This window comes from Bos javanicus, chromosome 7 (genome assembly GCF_032452875.1).
Source record: "Bos javanicus breed banteng chromosome 7, ARS-OSU_banteng_1.0, whole genome shotgun sequence".
NCBI classification, from domain to species: domain Eukaryota; kingdom Metazoa; phylum Chordata; class Mammalia; order Artiodactyla; family Bovidae; genus Bos; species Bos javanicus.
Window position 1 is genome coordinate 109,974,226 of NC_083874.1, and position 18,990 is coordinate 109,993,215.

The 18,990-nt window shown below is 42.1% G+C and overlaps 1 protein-coding gene across 1 annotated transcript in view; it reads left to right on the plus strand.

Moving 5' to 3' along the window:
* Positions 1-18,990, plus strand: part of CAMK4 (calcium/calmodulin dependent protein kinase IV) — a 269,812-nt gene that overhangs the window by 136,580 nt on the left and 114,242 nt on the right. The window contains exons 2-3 of the mRNA XM_061424868.1: positions 14,066-14,128; positions 16,411-16,493. Of these exons, the coding sequence (XP_061280852.1) occupies positions 14,066-14,128; positions 16,411-16,493 (146 nt within the window). The remainder of the gene's footprint in view (positions 1-14,065; positions 14,129-16,410; positions 16,494-18,990) is intronic.

Consider the following 18,990-nt stretch of genomic DNA (forward strand, 5'->3'; position numbering starts at 1 on the left):
GTATATTGTCACCCTGCTTATTTAACTTCTATGCAGAGTACATCATGAGAAATGCTGGACTGGAAGAAACACAAGCTGGAATCAAGATTGCCGGGAGAAATCTCAATAACCTCAGATATGCAGATGACACCACCCTTATGGTAGAAAGTGAAGAGGAACTAAAAAGCCTCTTGATGAAAGTAAAAGTGGAGAGTGAAAAAGTTGGCTTAAAGCTCAACATTCAGAAAACGAAGATCATGGCATCTGGTCCCATCACTTCATGGGAAATAGATGGGGAAACAGTGTCAGACTTTATTTTTCTGGGCTCCAAAATCACTGCAGAGGGTGATTGCAGCCATGAAATTAAAAGACGCTTACTCCTTGGAAGGAAAGTTATGACCAACCTAGATAGCATATTCAAAAGCAGAGACATTACTTTGCCACCAAAGGTTCGTCTAGTCAAGGCTATGCTTCTTCCTGTGGTCATGTATGGATGTGAGAGTTGGACTGTGAAGAAGGCTGAGCACCGAAGAATTGATGCTTTTGAACTGTGATGTTGGAGAAGACTCTTGAGAGACCCATGGACTGCAAGGAGATACAACCAGTCCATTCTGAAGGACATCAGCCCTAGGATTTCTTTGGAAGGAATGATGCTAAAGCTGAAACTCCAGTACTTTGGCCACCTCATGCGAAGAGTTGACTCATTGGAAAAGCCTCTGATGCTGGGAGGGATTGGGGGCAGGAGGAGAAGGGGACGACAGAGGATGAGATGGCTGGATGGCATCACTGACTCGATGGAAGTGAGTCTGAGTGAACTCCGGGAGTTGGTGATGGACAGGGAGGCCTGGCGTGCTGCGATTCATGGGGTTGCAAAGAGTCGGACACAACTGAGCAACTGATCTGATCTGATCTGAAAAGCCTTTTTTTGTCTATAGCATGTTCTTTTCCTTTTTAGAGTAAGTTTTTAGCATATTTGAACAATGTTAACCAGGGTATCTGAAGGTCTTAATTATCTTAGAAAGATTGTCAGGAGTAAAGAGTTTCCAGGTGTTCCCCCTTTCAAAGCTATCCTCAGTAAGGTATTCAACCCCAAGATGTAACTGATGAGACTTAAATGCTAGTATTTCCAGGAGCACTTTTTGTTTTTGTCATTTGTTTTTTGTTTTTGTTCTTTGACAGGTTACAAAGTCATAAGCTTCTTGAATATCTAAATTCTCAGTTTTGTGTCTCGTAGATGATCACCTAGTTTTAGGATCAAAGGGAGAATTCAGGCCTCTGAGAATACACAGTGCTCTGCCCTTCACTTCACATGGTTTGCGGATTGTGCCACCCAGTCATTGCTGTCCAGCTGAAAGCAATATAAAATGAGAACTGAAGTTTGCTGTTTTCATGCCTCCTTAGTAATTTGTAAAGTGCTTTGAAAAGCACTGTTTTGATGGTGTGGAAATGACCAAAAAGAACAAAAGGGAAATGATGAATTTGTTCCAGTTCTGTTACAACTTGAATGTCTATGGGACCTGGCTGATCCCCAGGTCTGTAGTAACCCAGGTGTTACCCTGATAGCCAGCTGCTAAGTCGCTTCAGTTGTGTCTGACTCTGTGCGACCCCATAGACGGCAGCCCACCAGGCTCCCCTGTCCCTGGGATTCTCTAGGCAAGAACACCGGAGTGGGTTGCCATTTCCTTCTCCAGTGCATGAAAGTGAAAGTGAAGTCTCTCAGTTGTGCACGACTCTTAGCGACCCCATGGACTGCAGCCTACTAGGCTCCTCCATCCATGGGATTTTCCAGGCAAGAGTACTGGAGTGGGGTGCCATTGCCTTCTTCGTGATAGTCAGCAGTAATTAACAAACATAAGAAATGGTCTTGAAACTTCTATGGAGCTTAACTAAAGTAGTACAGCTCTCATCCCAGTCTTCAAAAAAGGTGAAGGAATGTGGTTAAATCTGAATGCAAAGAGGCATCAATGCCCCTCTTTGACTACCTTTCAGCAAGATTATATTGGACATAGTTTAGGATTTTAATAAAACTGTCTTCAACTTTTAGGGAAAAAGGATAAATAAAAACTATATTTTCCTGCTTGTTAGACATTTTTCGTTACTAGCACTGGAATGCTGTCATAGATACCTTTATTTCTATGTTGAGTTTGTTTTCATTGGATTAATTTTTATGGAAAGACTTAGAAAATTGGAAATAGAAAACTGGGAAATGTTCACCTTGCTTTTATAAATTCTTTCAGGAATGGCACAGAACATCTACAATGGGCCAAAAGATTTTGCATATATTCTCATTTAATCCTACAACAATAAAATACTGTAGGGTAGCAATTATTATCCCCATCTTATCCATGAAGAAATTGAAATAATTCTCACATGGGATAAGAGACTTTATAAAAGCCTCTAAATTCAAATGTAAAAAGGTCCAGAATTCAAATTAAATTTTAAAAATTCAAAAAGGTCCAGAATTCAAATTAAATTTTAAAAAAAGTACAGCCAAGGATGTTCATTACAGAATGACTTATATTAGTAACAAAATGTAAGAAATTTTTAAAGTGTCTAACCGTAAGTTAGTGTTAGTCACTTAGTCATGTCTGACTCTTTGCCACTCCAGGGACTGTAGCCCGCCAGGCTCCTCTGTCAGTGGAATTCACCAGGCAAGAATCCTGGAGTGTGTAGCCATTTCTTTCTCCAGGGGATCTTCCCAACCCAGGGATCAAATGTAGGTCTCTTGCATTGCAGGCAAATTCTTTACCATCTGAGACACCAGGGAAGTGCTATCTAGCCACTAATGATGCTGGGCCATTAGGAAGCTCCTTTACTTTCTGCTTATGAACACTGGTGGTGGTTTAGTCGCTAAGTCGTGTCCAACCAACTCTTTCGACCCCATGAAGTGTAGTCCACCAGGCTCCTCTGTGCATGAGATTCTCCAGGTAAGAATACTGGAGTGGGTTGCCATTTCCTTCTCCAGGGGATCTTCCCAACTCAGAGATCGAACCCATGTCTGCTGCATTGCAGGCAGATTCTTTACCAACGGAGTTACGAGGGAAGCCCCTTATTAACATTAGGTAGTCATAAAACTTTATGATATTTTCAGTGAACATTGTAAGAAACAATTGTATTTGTATATTTTATATGCAAACAATTGTATTTTGCATATTTGCAAAAAATTGTATTTCCATATTTGAAATATATCAGGAAATATGCACAATTTTTAAAAGTAAAAGGAAATAAAATGGCAATGTTAAAATGGTAGATACATTACTCTCTTTTGCTTTTTATATTTTACTTAAAAAAAAAAGTGACTATGATACCTTTATAAAAATAAATAATATGCATTTATTTTCTTCCAGCCTTGGCAACAGGAACATAAAGGAACATTTGGGAGGCTAACACTATATTCATTTTTTAAATCACCGGATATCAATTTCATTTTTGCATGGATTCGATCAAGAGGGTATTGAAGTCACCTCATTGGGGAATATGGGAGTTGGAATCCAGCAGGGCTTTTCTTTTGAACTGTCCCTTGACAGGCACAGAGACAGAGCAGAATATTCATAGTTGCGTCCCTAGGTTTCTCTGCTTACCAAGATCTCACTTCTCCTTCTTTGGGAATGCGTATATATTCTGGCTCTCACTGTTCTCTTTTCTGATTTTCATCATCTCACTCTCATGTAATCTCTTCTGTGGTTGTGTTTGATACACAGTGTGGGTCACACACATGACAGCAGGGTGTCCTGGTTGAAGAAGAAGCTGTGACGCTCTCTGTATCCCCCCAGGGCGAGAGGAGCAGCTGTGGAATATCCGTACCCGCTGCAGTGGGCTTAGAAAGGCAGTGACTTCACCAGAGCTTGTATTAATTCTGTTTCTTGGAACAGTCCCTGTTTATCCTGGGAGAGTGCAGTCTTGCATAAGTACTATAGTGACTCTTTATGGCTCACAATTTAGAAATCACAGCTCTTACCAGACTAGACGATCTGGGTACTTAGCTCTGCCTGTGAGACAGGCACTCTCCACTCCATTGATGTTGATAGCGTGATTTGACTGGCAGGAGGAGAAATGACTAACCAAATCCAATCTCATCTAAACAAAGCTGTTAAACCAGAGATTTTTCCTTTGAGTCACCAACCTTTTATATTCAAATAGTAGCACCATCCCTCCTTTATTTATTCAATAAGTTAATATAGACCAGGGGCTGGTAAGTAATGCTGGATGTACTGATGGGTAAAAATGGACAGGCCATTGGCTATTATAGAGCTTATGTTCTGGTGGAAGAAGCAGGTAATTTATCACCAAGTGGTAACACAGATTCGTGTAAATCTATGAAGGGACTAGAGTGATGTGTGTGGTTGTCTGCATGTGTGCTTAGTCACTCAGTCGTGTCCGACTCTGCAGCCCCACAGACTGTAAGCCGCCAGGCTCCTCTGTCCATGGAACTCTCCAGGCAAGGGTACCGGAGTGGGTTGCCCTGCCCTCCTCCAGGGATCTTCCCGACCCAGGGGCTGAACCTGAGTCTCCTGCGGCTCCTCCACTGCAGGCAGATTCTTTACCCCTGAGCCACCGGGGAAGCCCCGTGTATATGTGCATGTACCTTCTTTTGGTGCAGTGACCTGGGAAAGCCTCTTCGTTGCTTTCTGAGTGAAGTGACAGGGTCAAGGGGAGGAGGCCTGGAGCCTGGTCTGAAGGTCGAGTGGCCAGTGTAGAAAGAAAACAACATCCACCCACAAGGGTGAGGCCCCCACCTGGAGCTGTAAGGCCTCGGAGGCAGAGGCCTTATTCTGGGCACAGTGGGGTGCCAGCATTTAAACTGGAGAGTAACATGACCTGATTTACATTTTAAAGATATCTCTGGCTGCTGTATGCAGAGGGAGTGATCATCGCAGAGGCTAAAAATCAGAGCAGGGCTACTAGGTAGGGAGTATAATACTTGTGTAGCCTTTAAAGTAGAAGAAAAGTCAGACCAGAATGGTGACAATGTGTAATCAGTTCCATGTGAAGAAGGGAGTGATCAAATAACGTATCAAATGCTGCTGACAGAGTAAGGTAAGATCAGAACAGTAGTTAGCCTCCTTCAAGGAGACCACTGGTCTCTCCTATAAAGGCAGATGAAGCCAGATTGAATTTCACTGACCAATCTATGAGGAAAGGGAGGAGGAAGTGGAGAAAGAATACAGACAGCTCTGGACAGGTTTTCTGCTAAGAAGAACAGAGATACACTTTGAAAGCAGGAAGAGAGGTGAGGGATTGGAAAATGAGATGTTTTTAAAGTTCAGTTCAGTCGCTCAGTCGTGTCCGACTCTTTGCGACCCCATGAATCACAGCACGCCAGGCCTCCCAGTCCATCAGCAACTCCTGGAGTTCACTCAAACTCATGTCCATCAAGTCGGTGATGCCATCCAGCCATCTCATCCTCTGTCATCCCCTTCTCCTCCTGCCCCCAATCCCTCCCAGCATCAGAGTCTTTTCCAATGAGTCAACTCTTCGCATGAGGTGGCCAAAGTACTGGAGTTTCAGCTTTAGCATCATTCCTTCCAAAGAAATCCCAGGGCTGATCTCCTTTAGGATGGACTGGTTGGATCTCCTTGCAGTCCAAGGAACTCTCAAGAGTCTTCTCCAACACCACAGTTCAAAGGCATCTATTCTTCGGTGCTCAGCTTTCTTCACAGTCCAACTCTCACATCCATACATGACTACAGGAAAAACCATAGCCTTGACTAGATGAACCTTTGTTGGCAAAATAATGTCTCTGCTTTTGAATATGCTATCTAGGTTGGTCATAACTTTCCTTCCAAGGAGTAAGCGTCTTTTAATTTCATGGCTGCAATCACCATCTGCAGTGATTTTGGAGCCCAGAAAAATAAAGTCTGACACTGTTTCCACTGTTTCCCCATCTATTTCCCATGAAGTGATGGGACCGGATGCCATGATCTTCATTTTCTGAATGTTGAGCTTTAAGCCAACCTTTTCACTTTCCACTTTCACTTTCATCAAGAGGCTTTTTAGTTCCTCTTCACTGTCTGCCATAAGGGTGGTGTCATCTGCATATCTGAGGTTATTGATATTTCTCCCGGCAATCTTGATTCCAGCTTGTGTTTCTTCCAGTCCAGCGTTTCTCATGATGTACTCTGCATATAAGTTAAGACATATTAAATGAGGGTAACCCCGATGTATTCTTAATGCCAGGGAGAGATACAGAGATGAAATAGGAGAAAAATGAAAGTGAAAGTCACTCAGTTGTGACTCTTTGCAACCCCATGGACTATACAGTCCTTGGAATTCTCTAGGCCAGAATACTGGAGTGAGTACCCCTTCTCCAGAAAGAGGTATGTAAAGTCCTTTCCACTTTATATATCATGTTCTTTTCCCGTTTTTCTCTCCCTCTGTTAAATCTGTTTCTAAAGAAAGTCTGGCGTCAGTCAAATCTTCTGTATAAGCTTTGTTCAGCTTGTTATGTCTCCCAGGAATATTTTAAGCCTGCTTCATTCACTGTAAAGTAAAAGCCTGCTCCCTGTGAAAGGGTTTCTAGCATCTGCAAGCAGGAAGGCTCATATTTTAGACTTTAAGAATGAAGGAGAAGAGGTAGCCTCCCTTGGAAGAGCTGCTCTCTTCTGAACCTACATGATGTACAGAGGTTTCACGTTCTGAAAGACACGTGTCTTTTTTTCTGGGCTGAGGTCCTGAGGGGCATTTTTGTCTAGCATAAATTCAGTTCAGATCCTCAGGATCCTCCTCCATTGGAAAGCTCCGCTTTCCTCCATTTCGTTCTCCCAAATATTGCAGAGAATGCAGAGTAGGAGGCAGCCGTCAGAGAACTACCAAAATACATTGTTTCACAGTTCTCAAAACCAAGCATATTTGAGCTTTATTAGTTTGTCTTCTCATGCTGATTAGAGCCAGATTGGCATTAGACTAGTCTTGTTAAGTGTGAAATAGGAGATTGGCTCCTCTGCCACTTAGGTCTTCTTTCTGCCCATCCCCGCCATGTCTGTGGCTCCTCACAGCCCCTACCGCTGAGCCCCCGCCGCTGAGCCCTCACCTCCTCTGCACCGCTGCCCCTTCCATTCTCCTCTGAGTCCAAAGTCATGCTGAAATATCGTGGAGAAGAACATTCAAGGCAAAAGACTATCAAGTGCAAAATGGAAGGGCTCAGAAGTGGAGACGATCTTTGATTCTTCAAAGATCAATTTGATGATCAGTGAGCTACAGTAGATGGCTCAGTGGTAAAGAATCCACCTGCCAGTGCAGGAGATGCAGGAGACATGGGTTCGATCCCTGGGTTAGGAAGATCCCCTGTAGTAGGAAATGGCAACCTACTCCAGTATTCTTGGCTGGAGAATTCCAGGGACAGAGGAGTCTGGTGGACTATAGTCCAGAGGGTCTCAAAGAGTCTACACGACTAAGCAGCTGAGCACACACGCACCAGCAACAGTCCAAGGGGGTGAACAGTGGGCGAGTCCAGCACAGTGGGCAGGGCCGTGCTGTTACTTGCACCTTCTAAACCTGCTTCTCTCCAGTCTTCACCATCTCAGTAAATGGCAGTATCATTCTTCACCAGGCAGTCACCCTTCACACTAAGGTAGTCGTGAGATGCCCAGGTTTCTGTTAGATGAAGAAGATAAAGGAATAATCAGACTTGGCCAAAGTTCGGAGATAATAGCTTCATGTAGGAAAACCTCAATATTTTATGTGTCTCACATTTGGTTTATGCATTTCAAGTAGCAAATCTTGGCTTTCAAATCATTGTAGGCTAAAACTGTCATTCTTGACTTTAACAAAGCTCCTGTTGTCAAGTCATTTCACCAAGCATGTTAGTGCCAACATGTACTTGTTGATATGTCTGAAAACAGGATGCTAAATTAAGCAGAAACTGTGCAGAAAAGAGTTGGGAAAAGTTAAAGATATTTTTATGCTTATTTCCCATTAATAATTTGTATTTTGTCTATTTTCACAAAGAGTCTGAAGAGCACAGTTCTGTACTTCACATCATGTTCTCTGGTCATTGTTAAAACCAAAAATGAGCCTAAAAAGTCAAAGAAATAACAGAGACAAAATAAGACTTATGATCTGCATCCCTGCAAAGAAGATAAGATGAGACTGAGCGTTTTATGTGGAGATGCTGCTTTACTTGACTGACTCCTAGAAGAAGCAGAGCAGGAACCAACTTGTCCAGAGTATTGGGAGTTCCGGAATCTGGATCTCGACCCTGTCTGAGATGGGAGGGTCAAGGCCAGAGATATCTGGGGTGCGGTTACTCCCCTTTTCCAGTTACTTCACCCTTGTGTCTCTATCCATTATGTTCATGTGCAGAAACTGGTGTTCCTTTTTCTTCCTCCTTAATTCTTCAGTACTTTCTTCTTCACTTATTTTTCAATTCTTCCTTCTTTTTTCCCGTAGCCTTCCAAATCCCAGTATAGGAGCATATTTGCTGTGTGTCTCAGTGCAGGGCCCATGTTTGATCAGCTGTTCCGATGGTGGAGCCTCCTCCTCTGATGTTACTCTGGAACTGTGCCTCTTACCCATTTCTCTCTCTCCCTCCATGGAGGCGAAAAGCAAAGTTGGGATTTCTTTCAATGTTGAGGAATCTTGATTTCCATGAAGTTTTAAAACTGTACAAATGATTTTATGATGATGGAAAGATGTATTTCTTTGACTGTTTAGGATAGTTCAGATAGTTCAGGTCAGTTCAGTTCAGTTCAGTCATTCAGTCATGTCCAGCTCTTTGCGGTCATCACATGGGGAAGCTAAAACAAGGCTTTGCATGTGCCCAAGCCATCTAAGATTATCAGTGTCACATTGGCAGCTAGTAAATTGCACAAAGAATGTAAATGGAAGAAAAGCTCTTTCTGATGGGCAGTAAAATACAGTAAATTGGGCAAGCAGCTCTGGCCCCACTGCAGTCAGTCTGATTTTCCTGTGATGGATTAACACTCAGAAGTCACCGTGACTGGGCCGAACGCCCTTGGGCCTCCCAGATCCCTTGTGCCAAACTGTCTTCAAACCAGGGAGGGCTGGACTGCCCACCAGCTGCACGCACAGAGGCCCACCTAGACACACACTTTAACTTTCTGACTCCTCCAGCCACTTCTAAATCCGAATGAGATATGACACCTGATGAAGAGCAATACGGCATCATGAGTGCCTGCCCGAGACTACAGATGGAACCCAGAGGTATACAGAATTAACGCCTTGGGGCCAAAACTGGCCAGTGGGAAACAGGAGGAAGTTCCTCTCTCCCCACCGTCCCCTGAGCTTCAAGGCGACCACTCCTCTGGGGAAGGACTGTTAGGGAAGGCAGATGGGTGCAGCCGCCCCGTGACCTGTGAGTCCTTGCAGCTCAGTGCAGCAGTGGCTGACCGTGCTCTGTCGTCTCTTACCTCGCTGCACTTCCCTTTTTCCTCACTCTCACTGCTTTGGGGGTGCACATTCCAAATAAAAGCCTGAATGTTAATCCTCACCTTATGTTTGTTCTCTGGGAAGCTAAAGTTAGAATTTTCTTGTGTATTTAATTTTTGTGTATATACGTAATGTGTATTTTTATAATAGAAAATTGTTAGCAATTAAAACCTATCTTTCTCCAAGTTATTTTGTACATAGTGAAGGTATGTTGTGTGGGTTTTCAGATTAAAAACTCAAGAGTGAACCATGATTGGACAAAACTCCTGTATAACAGTGTTGTTGTTGATTTGTTAAAGCCATCTGTGGATGCTTCTGAAAGATGCAAATTATGGGGGCTCTTGAAGCTAATCTCAAGTGGCAGTACTGACTGTTCAGGTAGCTGCCCGCTTTTGTGGCTTGCTTGACAATTGTGTTCTTGGAAACATAGTATTGGGTCTGAATGGCCATGCCAGCGCTCAGACCGTCTCCTAACCCGCCCTCCTCCTATTCCTGACCGCACTGTGTCTGCACTGCTGTGCACGGGCTGCCTCTGGTGCGAGCGGGCACTGCCCTCTGGCTGTGGTGTGTGGGCCGCTCATCATGGGGGCCTCTCTGGTTGCAGACCCCGGGCTCTGGGCAGGTGGGCTCAGTGGTTGGGGCCGTGGACTCTGCTGCCCTGCAGCACGTAGGGCAGGGGATGAGCCGTACCCCCTGTGCTGGCACCTGGGAAGGCCCTGCCCAGGTGTTTGGAAGGGAAGTCAGAAATGGGAAGGCAGCAGTATCATCTGGAACAGGAGACACACTGGGGAGATGTCAAGTGAAACGGCTGTCAGGATGCACCCGTGTGGCCACCCAGCCGCGGCACCTTCGGGGGAACCACCGCTACGGTTTAGCTGCCTGGGGGCCTCTAGACTGTGTTTTGAAAAGGTGACAAGTGACTCTCAGCTAATCTCTGTGGGAAAGATGTTCTGACCTCGATTGCTTTGTCCTTGGTTTCTCAGCCGTTTGACTGTCTCCTGTCTTGTTTGCTTCTCCCTTTCAGCTTCATTCCTGCTGGATCCCTCAGTTGTCCTCACCTTGGCTTTAGTCCAGGCTTCTCACTCGGTTTACTCTCTGGACTGATGACTTTACACACCCCAGTTTTCTCTAGCTTCCTCTTTCTAGGATTCTTCCTGGCCTCCACTTGAGTCATGACCTGCATTCAGTCTGGGCTGCAGCATTCAGGCGAGCAGGGAGGAGACGGTGTTCACATCCTTCTTTCATTTCAATTATTACTACAGTTTTGTTTTTTTCTAGTTTCTGCTTTCAGATGTGTAATGTTAAGGTTTCTGGAGTAGTGGTTCTCAAACTTGTGGGCCGTAGAAGCCCTTTCTACTCTCTAACTCACTGAGAATCCCAAATAGCTATACACATTTACTGACACAATGGGAAAGAACCCACCTGCAGTGTGGGAGACTCAGGAGATGTGGGTTTGACCCCCTGGAGGAGGAAATGACAACCCACTCCAGTATTCTTGCCTGGAAAATGCATGGATGGAGGAGGCTGGTGGGCTGCAGTCCCCGGGTGACAAAAGAGTCAGACGTGACTGAGCAACCGAGCACACACACACACATCTACTGTATTAGAGACGGAGAGTCTCTATAAGAGATGAAAGAACTTTAAGTAGTAACTAAAGCTATAAGAGTAATAAATCCAGTTCTAGCATATTTTAACATAAATAATATTTACAGTGAAAAATAAGTTTATTTTCCAAAAGATAAAAATACTTAGAAGAGTGGCATTATTTTGTAAATCTCTTTATTATCTGGCTCAATAGAAGACAGTTTAATTCTCAACTGCCTCTGCACTCAATTTGTTTTGTTTCAAGTATAGAAAAAAATATCTAGTCTCACCCAGATGTGTAGTTGGAAAAGGGCAAGTCTTTTATATACCTTGAAAAGAGTCTTAGGGACCCAGAAGGGTCCTCCAATCATACTTTGAGAGCTACTAATCTTAAGTATAGTGGGAAAATAATGACCCTTTGCAAAATTAACTTTAAAGAAAATTAATTCTGAATTAAAAACCAACAACTACATTAGAAGAATGTTATTTCCAAATAATCTAATCTGTTATGAATATTTCCAGAGTTTAGGTAATTTTCAAAGAACTAATTTTTGAAGGCATCCCAACATTTAATGTGTTGACATAACATGATAAAACCACCACAGTATTGTAAAATAATTAGCCTCCAATTAAAATAAATTAATTAAAGTAAATAGATTTGCTTAAAATTCACATTGGTATTAAAAGATTTTACTATATCATGTGAAAAAAGTTAAAGGATATCTCTGATACTTATTTGAAATGGATCAAAAATTATGAAAACAAGGAAGAAAACCTTGTATTATGTGAACACTAAATGTGTAATAAGAAAAATAGGTTCGATTGTTAACAAATCTTAATTTAGAGACACATGTTCTGAAACTTTTTTAAACATCACACAGTAATGAAAAGAAATATATATATATATATTTGTATTAGTGAGGAAATTCAGTTTGTCCTATGGAGAAGATAGTGATTAAAAAAATCAGTATTCATTGGATGAATTCTTCCTGTGTGAGACATCTAAAATCGTCAGACTCAGAAGCAGAGAGCAGGCTTGTGCTTCCTAGGGATGGGTGAGGAGTGGGTGGGGAGTTGTTGCTCAGTGGGTATCAGGTTATACAAGGTCAGTAAGGTCCAGAGAGCTACTCTAAACACAGCGCCTATAGTTAACAGTAAGGTATTGTTCTCTTAAAAATTTGTCAAGAGGGTAGATTTCACATTGAGCATTCTTAACGCCCCCCACACACACAACAAAGGGACATGGGAAACTTCTGGAGGTGATGGATGTATTTATTACCTTGATCATGGTGATGGGAACTTGTGTCCAGATTCACCACATTGTATACATTGATTATGTGTGGGTTTTTGTATATCAATTATGCCTTAGCAAAGCTAGAAAAAATGTTAAATTTTTAAAATAATTAAAAAATTATCATGTATATGGAGATTTTCCTCAATAGCATCTGCAGAGCTGAAATGGAGTGTGAGCCAAGAGCTCTTCGGAAGAAATCTGTCAGTGTCTGCCTGCTTTAGCAATGCCTCTCTCTGTCAGAGATCTCCCATCTGATGCAAGTAGGATGTCTTTTGTTCAATAGCAAATTTTCATGAAATACATGATTTTTTTCACTAGGTAAAAGAACTCGTATAGCATTTTCCTCTAACACCACATCACCCCCAAACCATGCTGTCTCCATGCCATGGGTCGGGCTCCCAGGTCACCGAGTGGCCACCAGCAGCCCACACACATCACACTAGCATCGCCTGTGCACACTCAAGCAAGACTTTCTTCACTTTATTTTAACAATAGTGTGACTTTTAATGGCTAATAACTTCAGCCCACTGAGTGATAGCAATATTTTGACTCATAGAAAAATAATTCTCCATTGAACAATGAAATTTTTAAAACAAAACTTGTTTACAGCTTATGTTCTTCTTATGGCATCTTAATAGAGGAGTTTTATGCCCAAAATTAGATTATAATCTTCCTCTGAAAAAGATCGTTTTTATCTGTGTTTTTTTTTTTTCATATCCCTGGCATTGTTTAATAGGAACCTGAGTACATACAAAGCTGTATTAAACCCTTACTATGTGGCATGCATTCATTACATATACATTCACGAGAGGTCCTTGACTCCCCTGGTTCCAAGGAGCACGTTTTCTTTTTTTCAAATGGCTCAGATTTGTAAACTTTCCTCTGCCTGAGATATTTGGAGAATGTGATGAAAGCTGTATACCCTCTTCCATCCCAGAAAACACATAGGTCTGAAGAACTGCTTTATCCAAACCTGTCCTCCAGTCTTGCATATAGAGTCGCTATTTCCTTAGACCCCCTACTTTCCTTCAGCTTCCATCACTAGGCATCAAGCAGCTCCAGCTAGTTTCAGTAGAAGAGGAGACTCAGTAGCTCACACAGTGAGAAAGCTCAGAGGGCAGACTCGCTTGTGGGCAACTGAACCCAGTGGGTCACACTGTCAGCAGTACCCACTCTTCCTCTTTAGCAGCGTCGGCTCTGTTTTCAGGGACATGGTCTCCAAACGGCATCAGTAACAGTCCCTGGTAGTGGCAGACTCCATCCTCTTTTTCTCTCCCAATTTCAGAGGAAAAGAGAACGCTTTGTTGATTATTTGAGTAAAATGTCGGGGGAGGCCTGACTGTGATGACTTGATCTGTTGATTCTCTGACTCAGTCACTTTGGCTGGAGACCGAGTCTTCTGACTGGTCAGGCCGGATTATACACTCACTTCTGTGGGAAACAAGCAAGTGAAGTGACTGACAGCTCCAATGCGTTTGAATCAAGGCTTTTAAAAGAAAGGAAGAGAAAGAGGAGGAATAGGTTGAGAAGCACTTGTGCCTGAGTGGTGATAGGGATGACTTTTGACAGCAGAGGAGCCACGTAAAGGATCTGATGAGTTGTGACCCTTATTAGCGAGTTCCCTTCATGTCTGAAGCAGAGGGGAAAGACATGCAGCTGGGCAGAAAGGGAAGAAGGTAACATATAAGAAAAAAGCTTAGAAATTCATCTCTGCCATTGACCTGATTCATCCAGGTGGTTATTGCTATTTCTGATTCTCTGCTACAATGAAGAGATTCTAAGGTGGGAGTATCTTTCATTTTCTCTCATTTTGCCTTTTAGGTGGACAAAAAAATCGTAAGAACTGAGATAGGAGTTCTTCTTCGCCTCTCACATCCAAACATTGTAAGTGGTTTTTAGCCTACTATTTCAAATAATCTGCAAAGTAACCAAAAGAGATTTTTGTTCTTTACTGTCCATTCTGATGATAAGAACTCCTTCTTTCACCACTAGTAAGTAGCCACCTTGGCCTAATTCTTGTCCTTATCTGATCTTGTCTTTCAATTCTTTAACTGAATAAATCTTAAGAATAATACCCCTTGAAAGAGTTTCAAAATGGGCAGACCAGCAATATATACCATCGTTATTTTCATGCATAAAAGGATAACTGAAATTGGAGAGCTTTTTTTCACTCTAATAAAACACAGGCTTTTTCCTTTTGTGTGCCTATCTTATTAATACGCCATTGCTGAAAATGCCTGTGAAGAAAATGCTTTGCTTTCCAAAGTCATTTGAGTCTCCTGTGAGAGAGTATTTGCTTCAGAAATAATGCAAAGATTAAAATAAATAACGTGCTTGAATGGGGAAAATAAAACGTGCTCCGAAGCTCTGCTCTAGGCTATATCCAGATAAAGGCACCAAGGGAAAGAAGGGCTGGGGGAAGCTTCCTTAAGCCAGTGAAATGAAAAGAACAAAATCATTTTCTGGGCCATAACTTGTTTTTATAAAGTGAGCCAGTTACTTAAAATATTTTATTCATTTCACTGAGAAATTTGTGGTGTCTCAGAGGATGACCGGCATGCTTCGGCTCAAGGCAAAGTGCTTACAAGTTGTTTATTAGTTAGCAATTCAGTCAGAAAACTTGAATATGCTGGTCTAAACAAATATTTTTCTTACGAGAAATCAGAAGGTAGGCAGTTGTTAGCAAATAGCTCTTCAGTGATGTCATCCAAGACCCATCCATTGGTTCTCCCATCTTTTGTCCTTTTTCCTGATCCCAACTTGGGATCTAACCCACCCCTCCGCCCGCCCCCTGCATTGGAAGCATGGAGTCTCAGCCACTGTGCTGTGTGTGCTTAGTCACAGTCGTGTGTGACTCTGTGACCCCGTGGACTGTAGCCTGCCAGGCTCCTCCAGGGGATCTTTCCAACCCAAGGATCCAACCCAGGTCTTCCTCATTGCAGGTGGATTCTTACCATCTGACCCACCAGGGAAGCCCAAGAATACTGGAGTGGGTAGCCTATCCCTTCTCCAGAGTTTTTTCCCAACCCAGGAATCGAACTGGGTCTCCTGCATTGCAGGCAGGTTCTTTACCAGCTGAGCTCTCAGGGAGGCCCCTTAGCCACTGTACCCCTAGGGGGCTCCCGCTTTCCCATCTTCAGGGAGCAGCTTTCACCTCCATGTTTCTCCCTCATGGCCCTAAAATGGCTGCTGTACAGTCTTCACAAGTCTCCAGGTCTGTGTTCAAGACAGAAGGGAGCGGAAAGGTTTAACCAGCAGAGTCTGATGAGAAGCCTAAACACTTTTCCAAAATTTCCAGTTGCAGAATTCTCTTCAGATTTTACTGGCCAAAGCTGGTCACACAATCACCCTAACCTGCACGAAGACTGGAAAATTAAGGACCTGGGTTATCATAAATGGCTTAGACTAACCATAACCCATAATTTGAGACTAGGTACCTTGTTTCCCTAAACAAGAGTTCTGTTTGCAGTAAAGTAGGGAGAGAAGGGCTTTGGGTAAGCAATTAACAAAATTTGCCATAGACAGTCACCACTTTGCATTATATATCTTATTTCTTTCAAAGAGAAGTCAATATGAAATTTTCCTCAAATATATATGCCAGTCCTGGTCACTTGATTCTCAGAAGGAAAGTATCCAAAATTGGATGGATTATCTGAATATCATGAAAACCCTGTTATGATCAGTCAAATCACTATCTCTGTTACTTTTCTGAGTGTTCTTTTATCTACCAGCAACTCTTTAGCTGTTAAGGGATTCCCTTTCTGTGCTGATAGAATTTAACCTGGTCCATTCTGTCTCAGACCCCTAATTGAAGTCCTGTTCTGAGAAAAAGAAACATTCGCATCTCTACCAGTCATGATGGTTTCAAATGGTTTAGGAAGTTTTGTTTGCCTCTGGTTTGTTTTCTTTAATTCAGTTGAAATTCAAACATTTGGATGATTTGGCAAAATTTAGGAAGCACTTCTAGGGCAGCTATCTTTAGCTATCAAAAGGGGAAATATAAAAGTTCAAAAGGATCTTTGAACACATGAGGTGACTGATAAAAAACAACCAGAGAGTGACAGATGACTGCCTGCGACTAGAATAAGGAGCTGTCGTAACCATAGTTTTAACGATTTCCTAAGGATGAAAATAAAAAATTTGTGATTTTTTATATCTTTTCCCAGATAAAACTTAAAGAAATATTTGAAACCCCTACAGAAATCAGTCTGGTCTTAGAACTCGTCACAGGAGGAGAGCTGTTTGACAGGTGAGTGGGTCCTGGAAGTGTAGCTACAGTACAGTTTTGCATCCAATCACAAAAAAATAACTGAAGGGAAATTTCTCCTGAAATTCTTCATAATGACATGTTATACCGGTTAATAACTTCTACTAAGATAAATATTTGATAAGATGTGGGTAAATGAAAATTTGGGATGCTTAGTGAATGAAAAAAAAACATTGTGCTATTTACTTTTGCAAACATCTACTTTCTACATACAAAACAATTTCTAAAGTCATACTAAATCTAAGCTCAACAGTAAGATTCAAGAGGATATTTTGTGAGAAAGTATTTGATGAAAATTATAGATAGTTAAGCATGTATTATAATAGTATTCTTTGTTATGATCCAAAGCTCATGAAAATCGATTCTCTCCAAATGATTGTTTCTGGGCCTACTTTCTTTTATAGGCTCTTTAAAGAGTTCCAAGTTGCAGAGAAAAATATGTTCTATTATATCCAATTATAGCCAATTTTAGTTGTCTGTTCATACATTCATCACTCAAAGCAGAGCTTTGAGGGTGCAGGGAGTATGTCTGGAAATCTGGTAGAGCATAATACAGACACGTTATTTGTGCAAGTTTTAAGTTTGTGCATGCTTTAAGTTTCCATAGCTCTCCCACCCTCCTCGTCTTCTCAGAATTCCCTCTTTGCCCTGATGTGGTCTTGGGAGCTCTTTGCTGTGCTGATCAGGGTAACTAAACAAAAATTAATTTGGAAGAAGACAAAGGAACTGAGTAGGCTTATATTAGAAATGGTAAGAAACTGCAGTTTCTGTGATGTAAACATCTTATTGGTTGAAGAATGGGTGAAGAGATATGTGGACTGAAGGTAGAAGAGAGGGTGAGGACCACTGATGTAGCCTGAACGCCTGGAGCACAGTAAATTCTCAGTAAATAGTTGCTTCATGGGTGAGTGCGTGAGCAGCTGCTGCAGTGAGTGGCCTCAGAGGAGAAAGATGCCTAGGGGAAGCAGGCTTAGAATGTGCTGGAGAAAGGCATGCCCTCCCTTCCCCCCTCCCCAGCTCCACCCAGTTAAATTTGCTGCCTCTTCAAGAGCTTGCAGAAGTCTTCAAAGTTGTCACTGTAGTTGTTCAGTCACTAAGTCCTGTCCAACTCTTTATGACCCCACAGAGCCCACCAGGCTCCTCTGTCCATGGGATTCTCCGGGCAAGAATACTGAAGTGGGTTGCCATTTCCTTCTCCAGGGGATCTTCCTGATGCAGGGTTCCAACCATGTCTCCTGCATTGGCAGGCAGGTTCTTTACCACTGAACCACCTGGGAAGCTCCATTTTCAAAGGTCTGTCTGCTTTTAATGTTACACAGTGCAGATTTTGACCTTCAGATCGGAAGGAGCAAAATGGCCTTGATTGGAGCCACATATATATCTTCAACAGATAGATAATTTTGTTCAGATGTATATTAAAGTTTCCTTAGAACAGGTTATGTGAATAACCAGATTTTAAAAATTATAGCATTTACACTGTGTTCATTCTTTATAGATAAATGAATCACCTGAGATACGTAAGCATAGGTAGCCTCAACATATACTTATTGTGGGATTTGGTTCATAGCCAATTGGACTTATGTTGTAAATCCTGACTTAAGGAACAAATGACTGACTCAAAGTGGTTTGCTTAACTTCTCCGAACCTCAGAACAAATTTGAAGCTGTTGTGTGATGCTAAGGAAGCCAGGACACTCTGATCTGCTCTAGGGACAGCTTTGTCTTAAAACCATTGCATTCCCTTGTGCTTAGTCAAGACTCCTCTGGACTAGTTCCTTTGAATGTTGCCTAAATTTGTCCATAGTTGTCCTTTTTCAGCGCTTCTTAGCTTACTCTTTCACGGACATATTCCTTCTTCAGGTACATTAATAGAGTCAGATTATAGTTAGATCCTGCTGGCTCTGGAGTCATGAAGTCTCCCTAAGGAAGACTGACACATTTCTCTGCTAATTGTGGTCTACCAGAGAAAAACCTCCCGTTCTTTGTAAATAATTCCAGGACAGGAATTTTCACAATTAAGTAAATAGTATTTGCTCTGTACCTTCTTACCTCTGTTTGTTTCAGTCATTTTGGAAATAGGAGTCTCTTTTCCCTTCTCCCCAGCCTTTCTGGGTCTCTCATCTTGTAGTCAAGTTGATTTTTATGGGATAGAATTAATTCAGCTATAGATAAGAATGAAAAACTAAATGTCAATAAATTTCATTTATAATGATAAATATTCAAATTTAGCAGAGGACATCTAAAGAATGGTAGACAGCCAGTAAAGCACTCAACTAACTACTCTATGAACTCTTAGTGGTCGTAGATGATAGACTTTTCCCCCGAAAATGTTGTCCACATGTCTGTTGCCATATCTGAGATAAATGTGGTTTCTCCATTAAGTTACTTAATCCTACAGTTATCTTTAAATTTGGGTCAAACTGAAAATATATCCTGCATTATTATCCACTTACTGCTTGCTTTCCTGAGAGATCAAAATC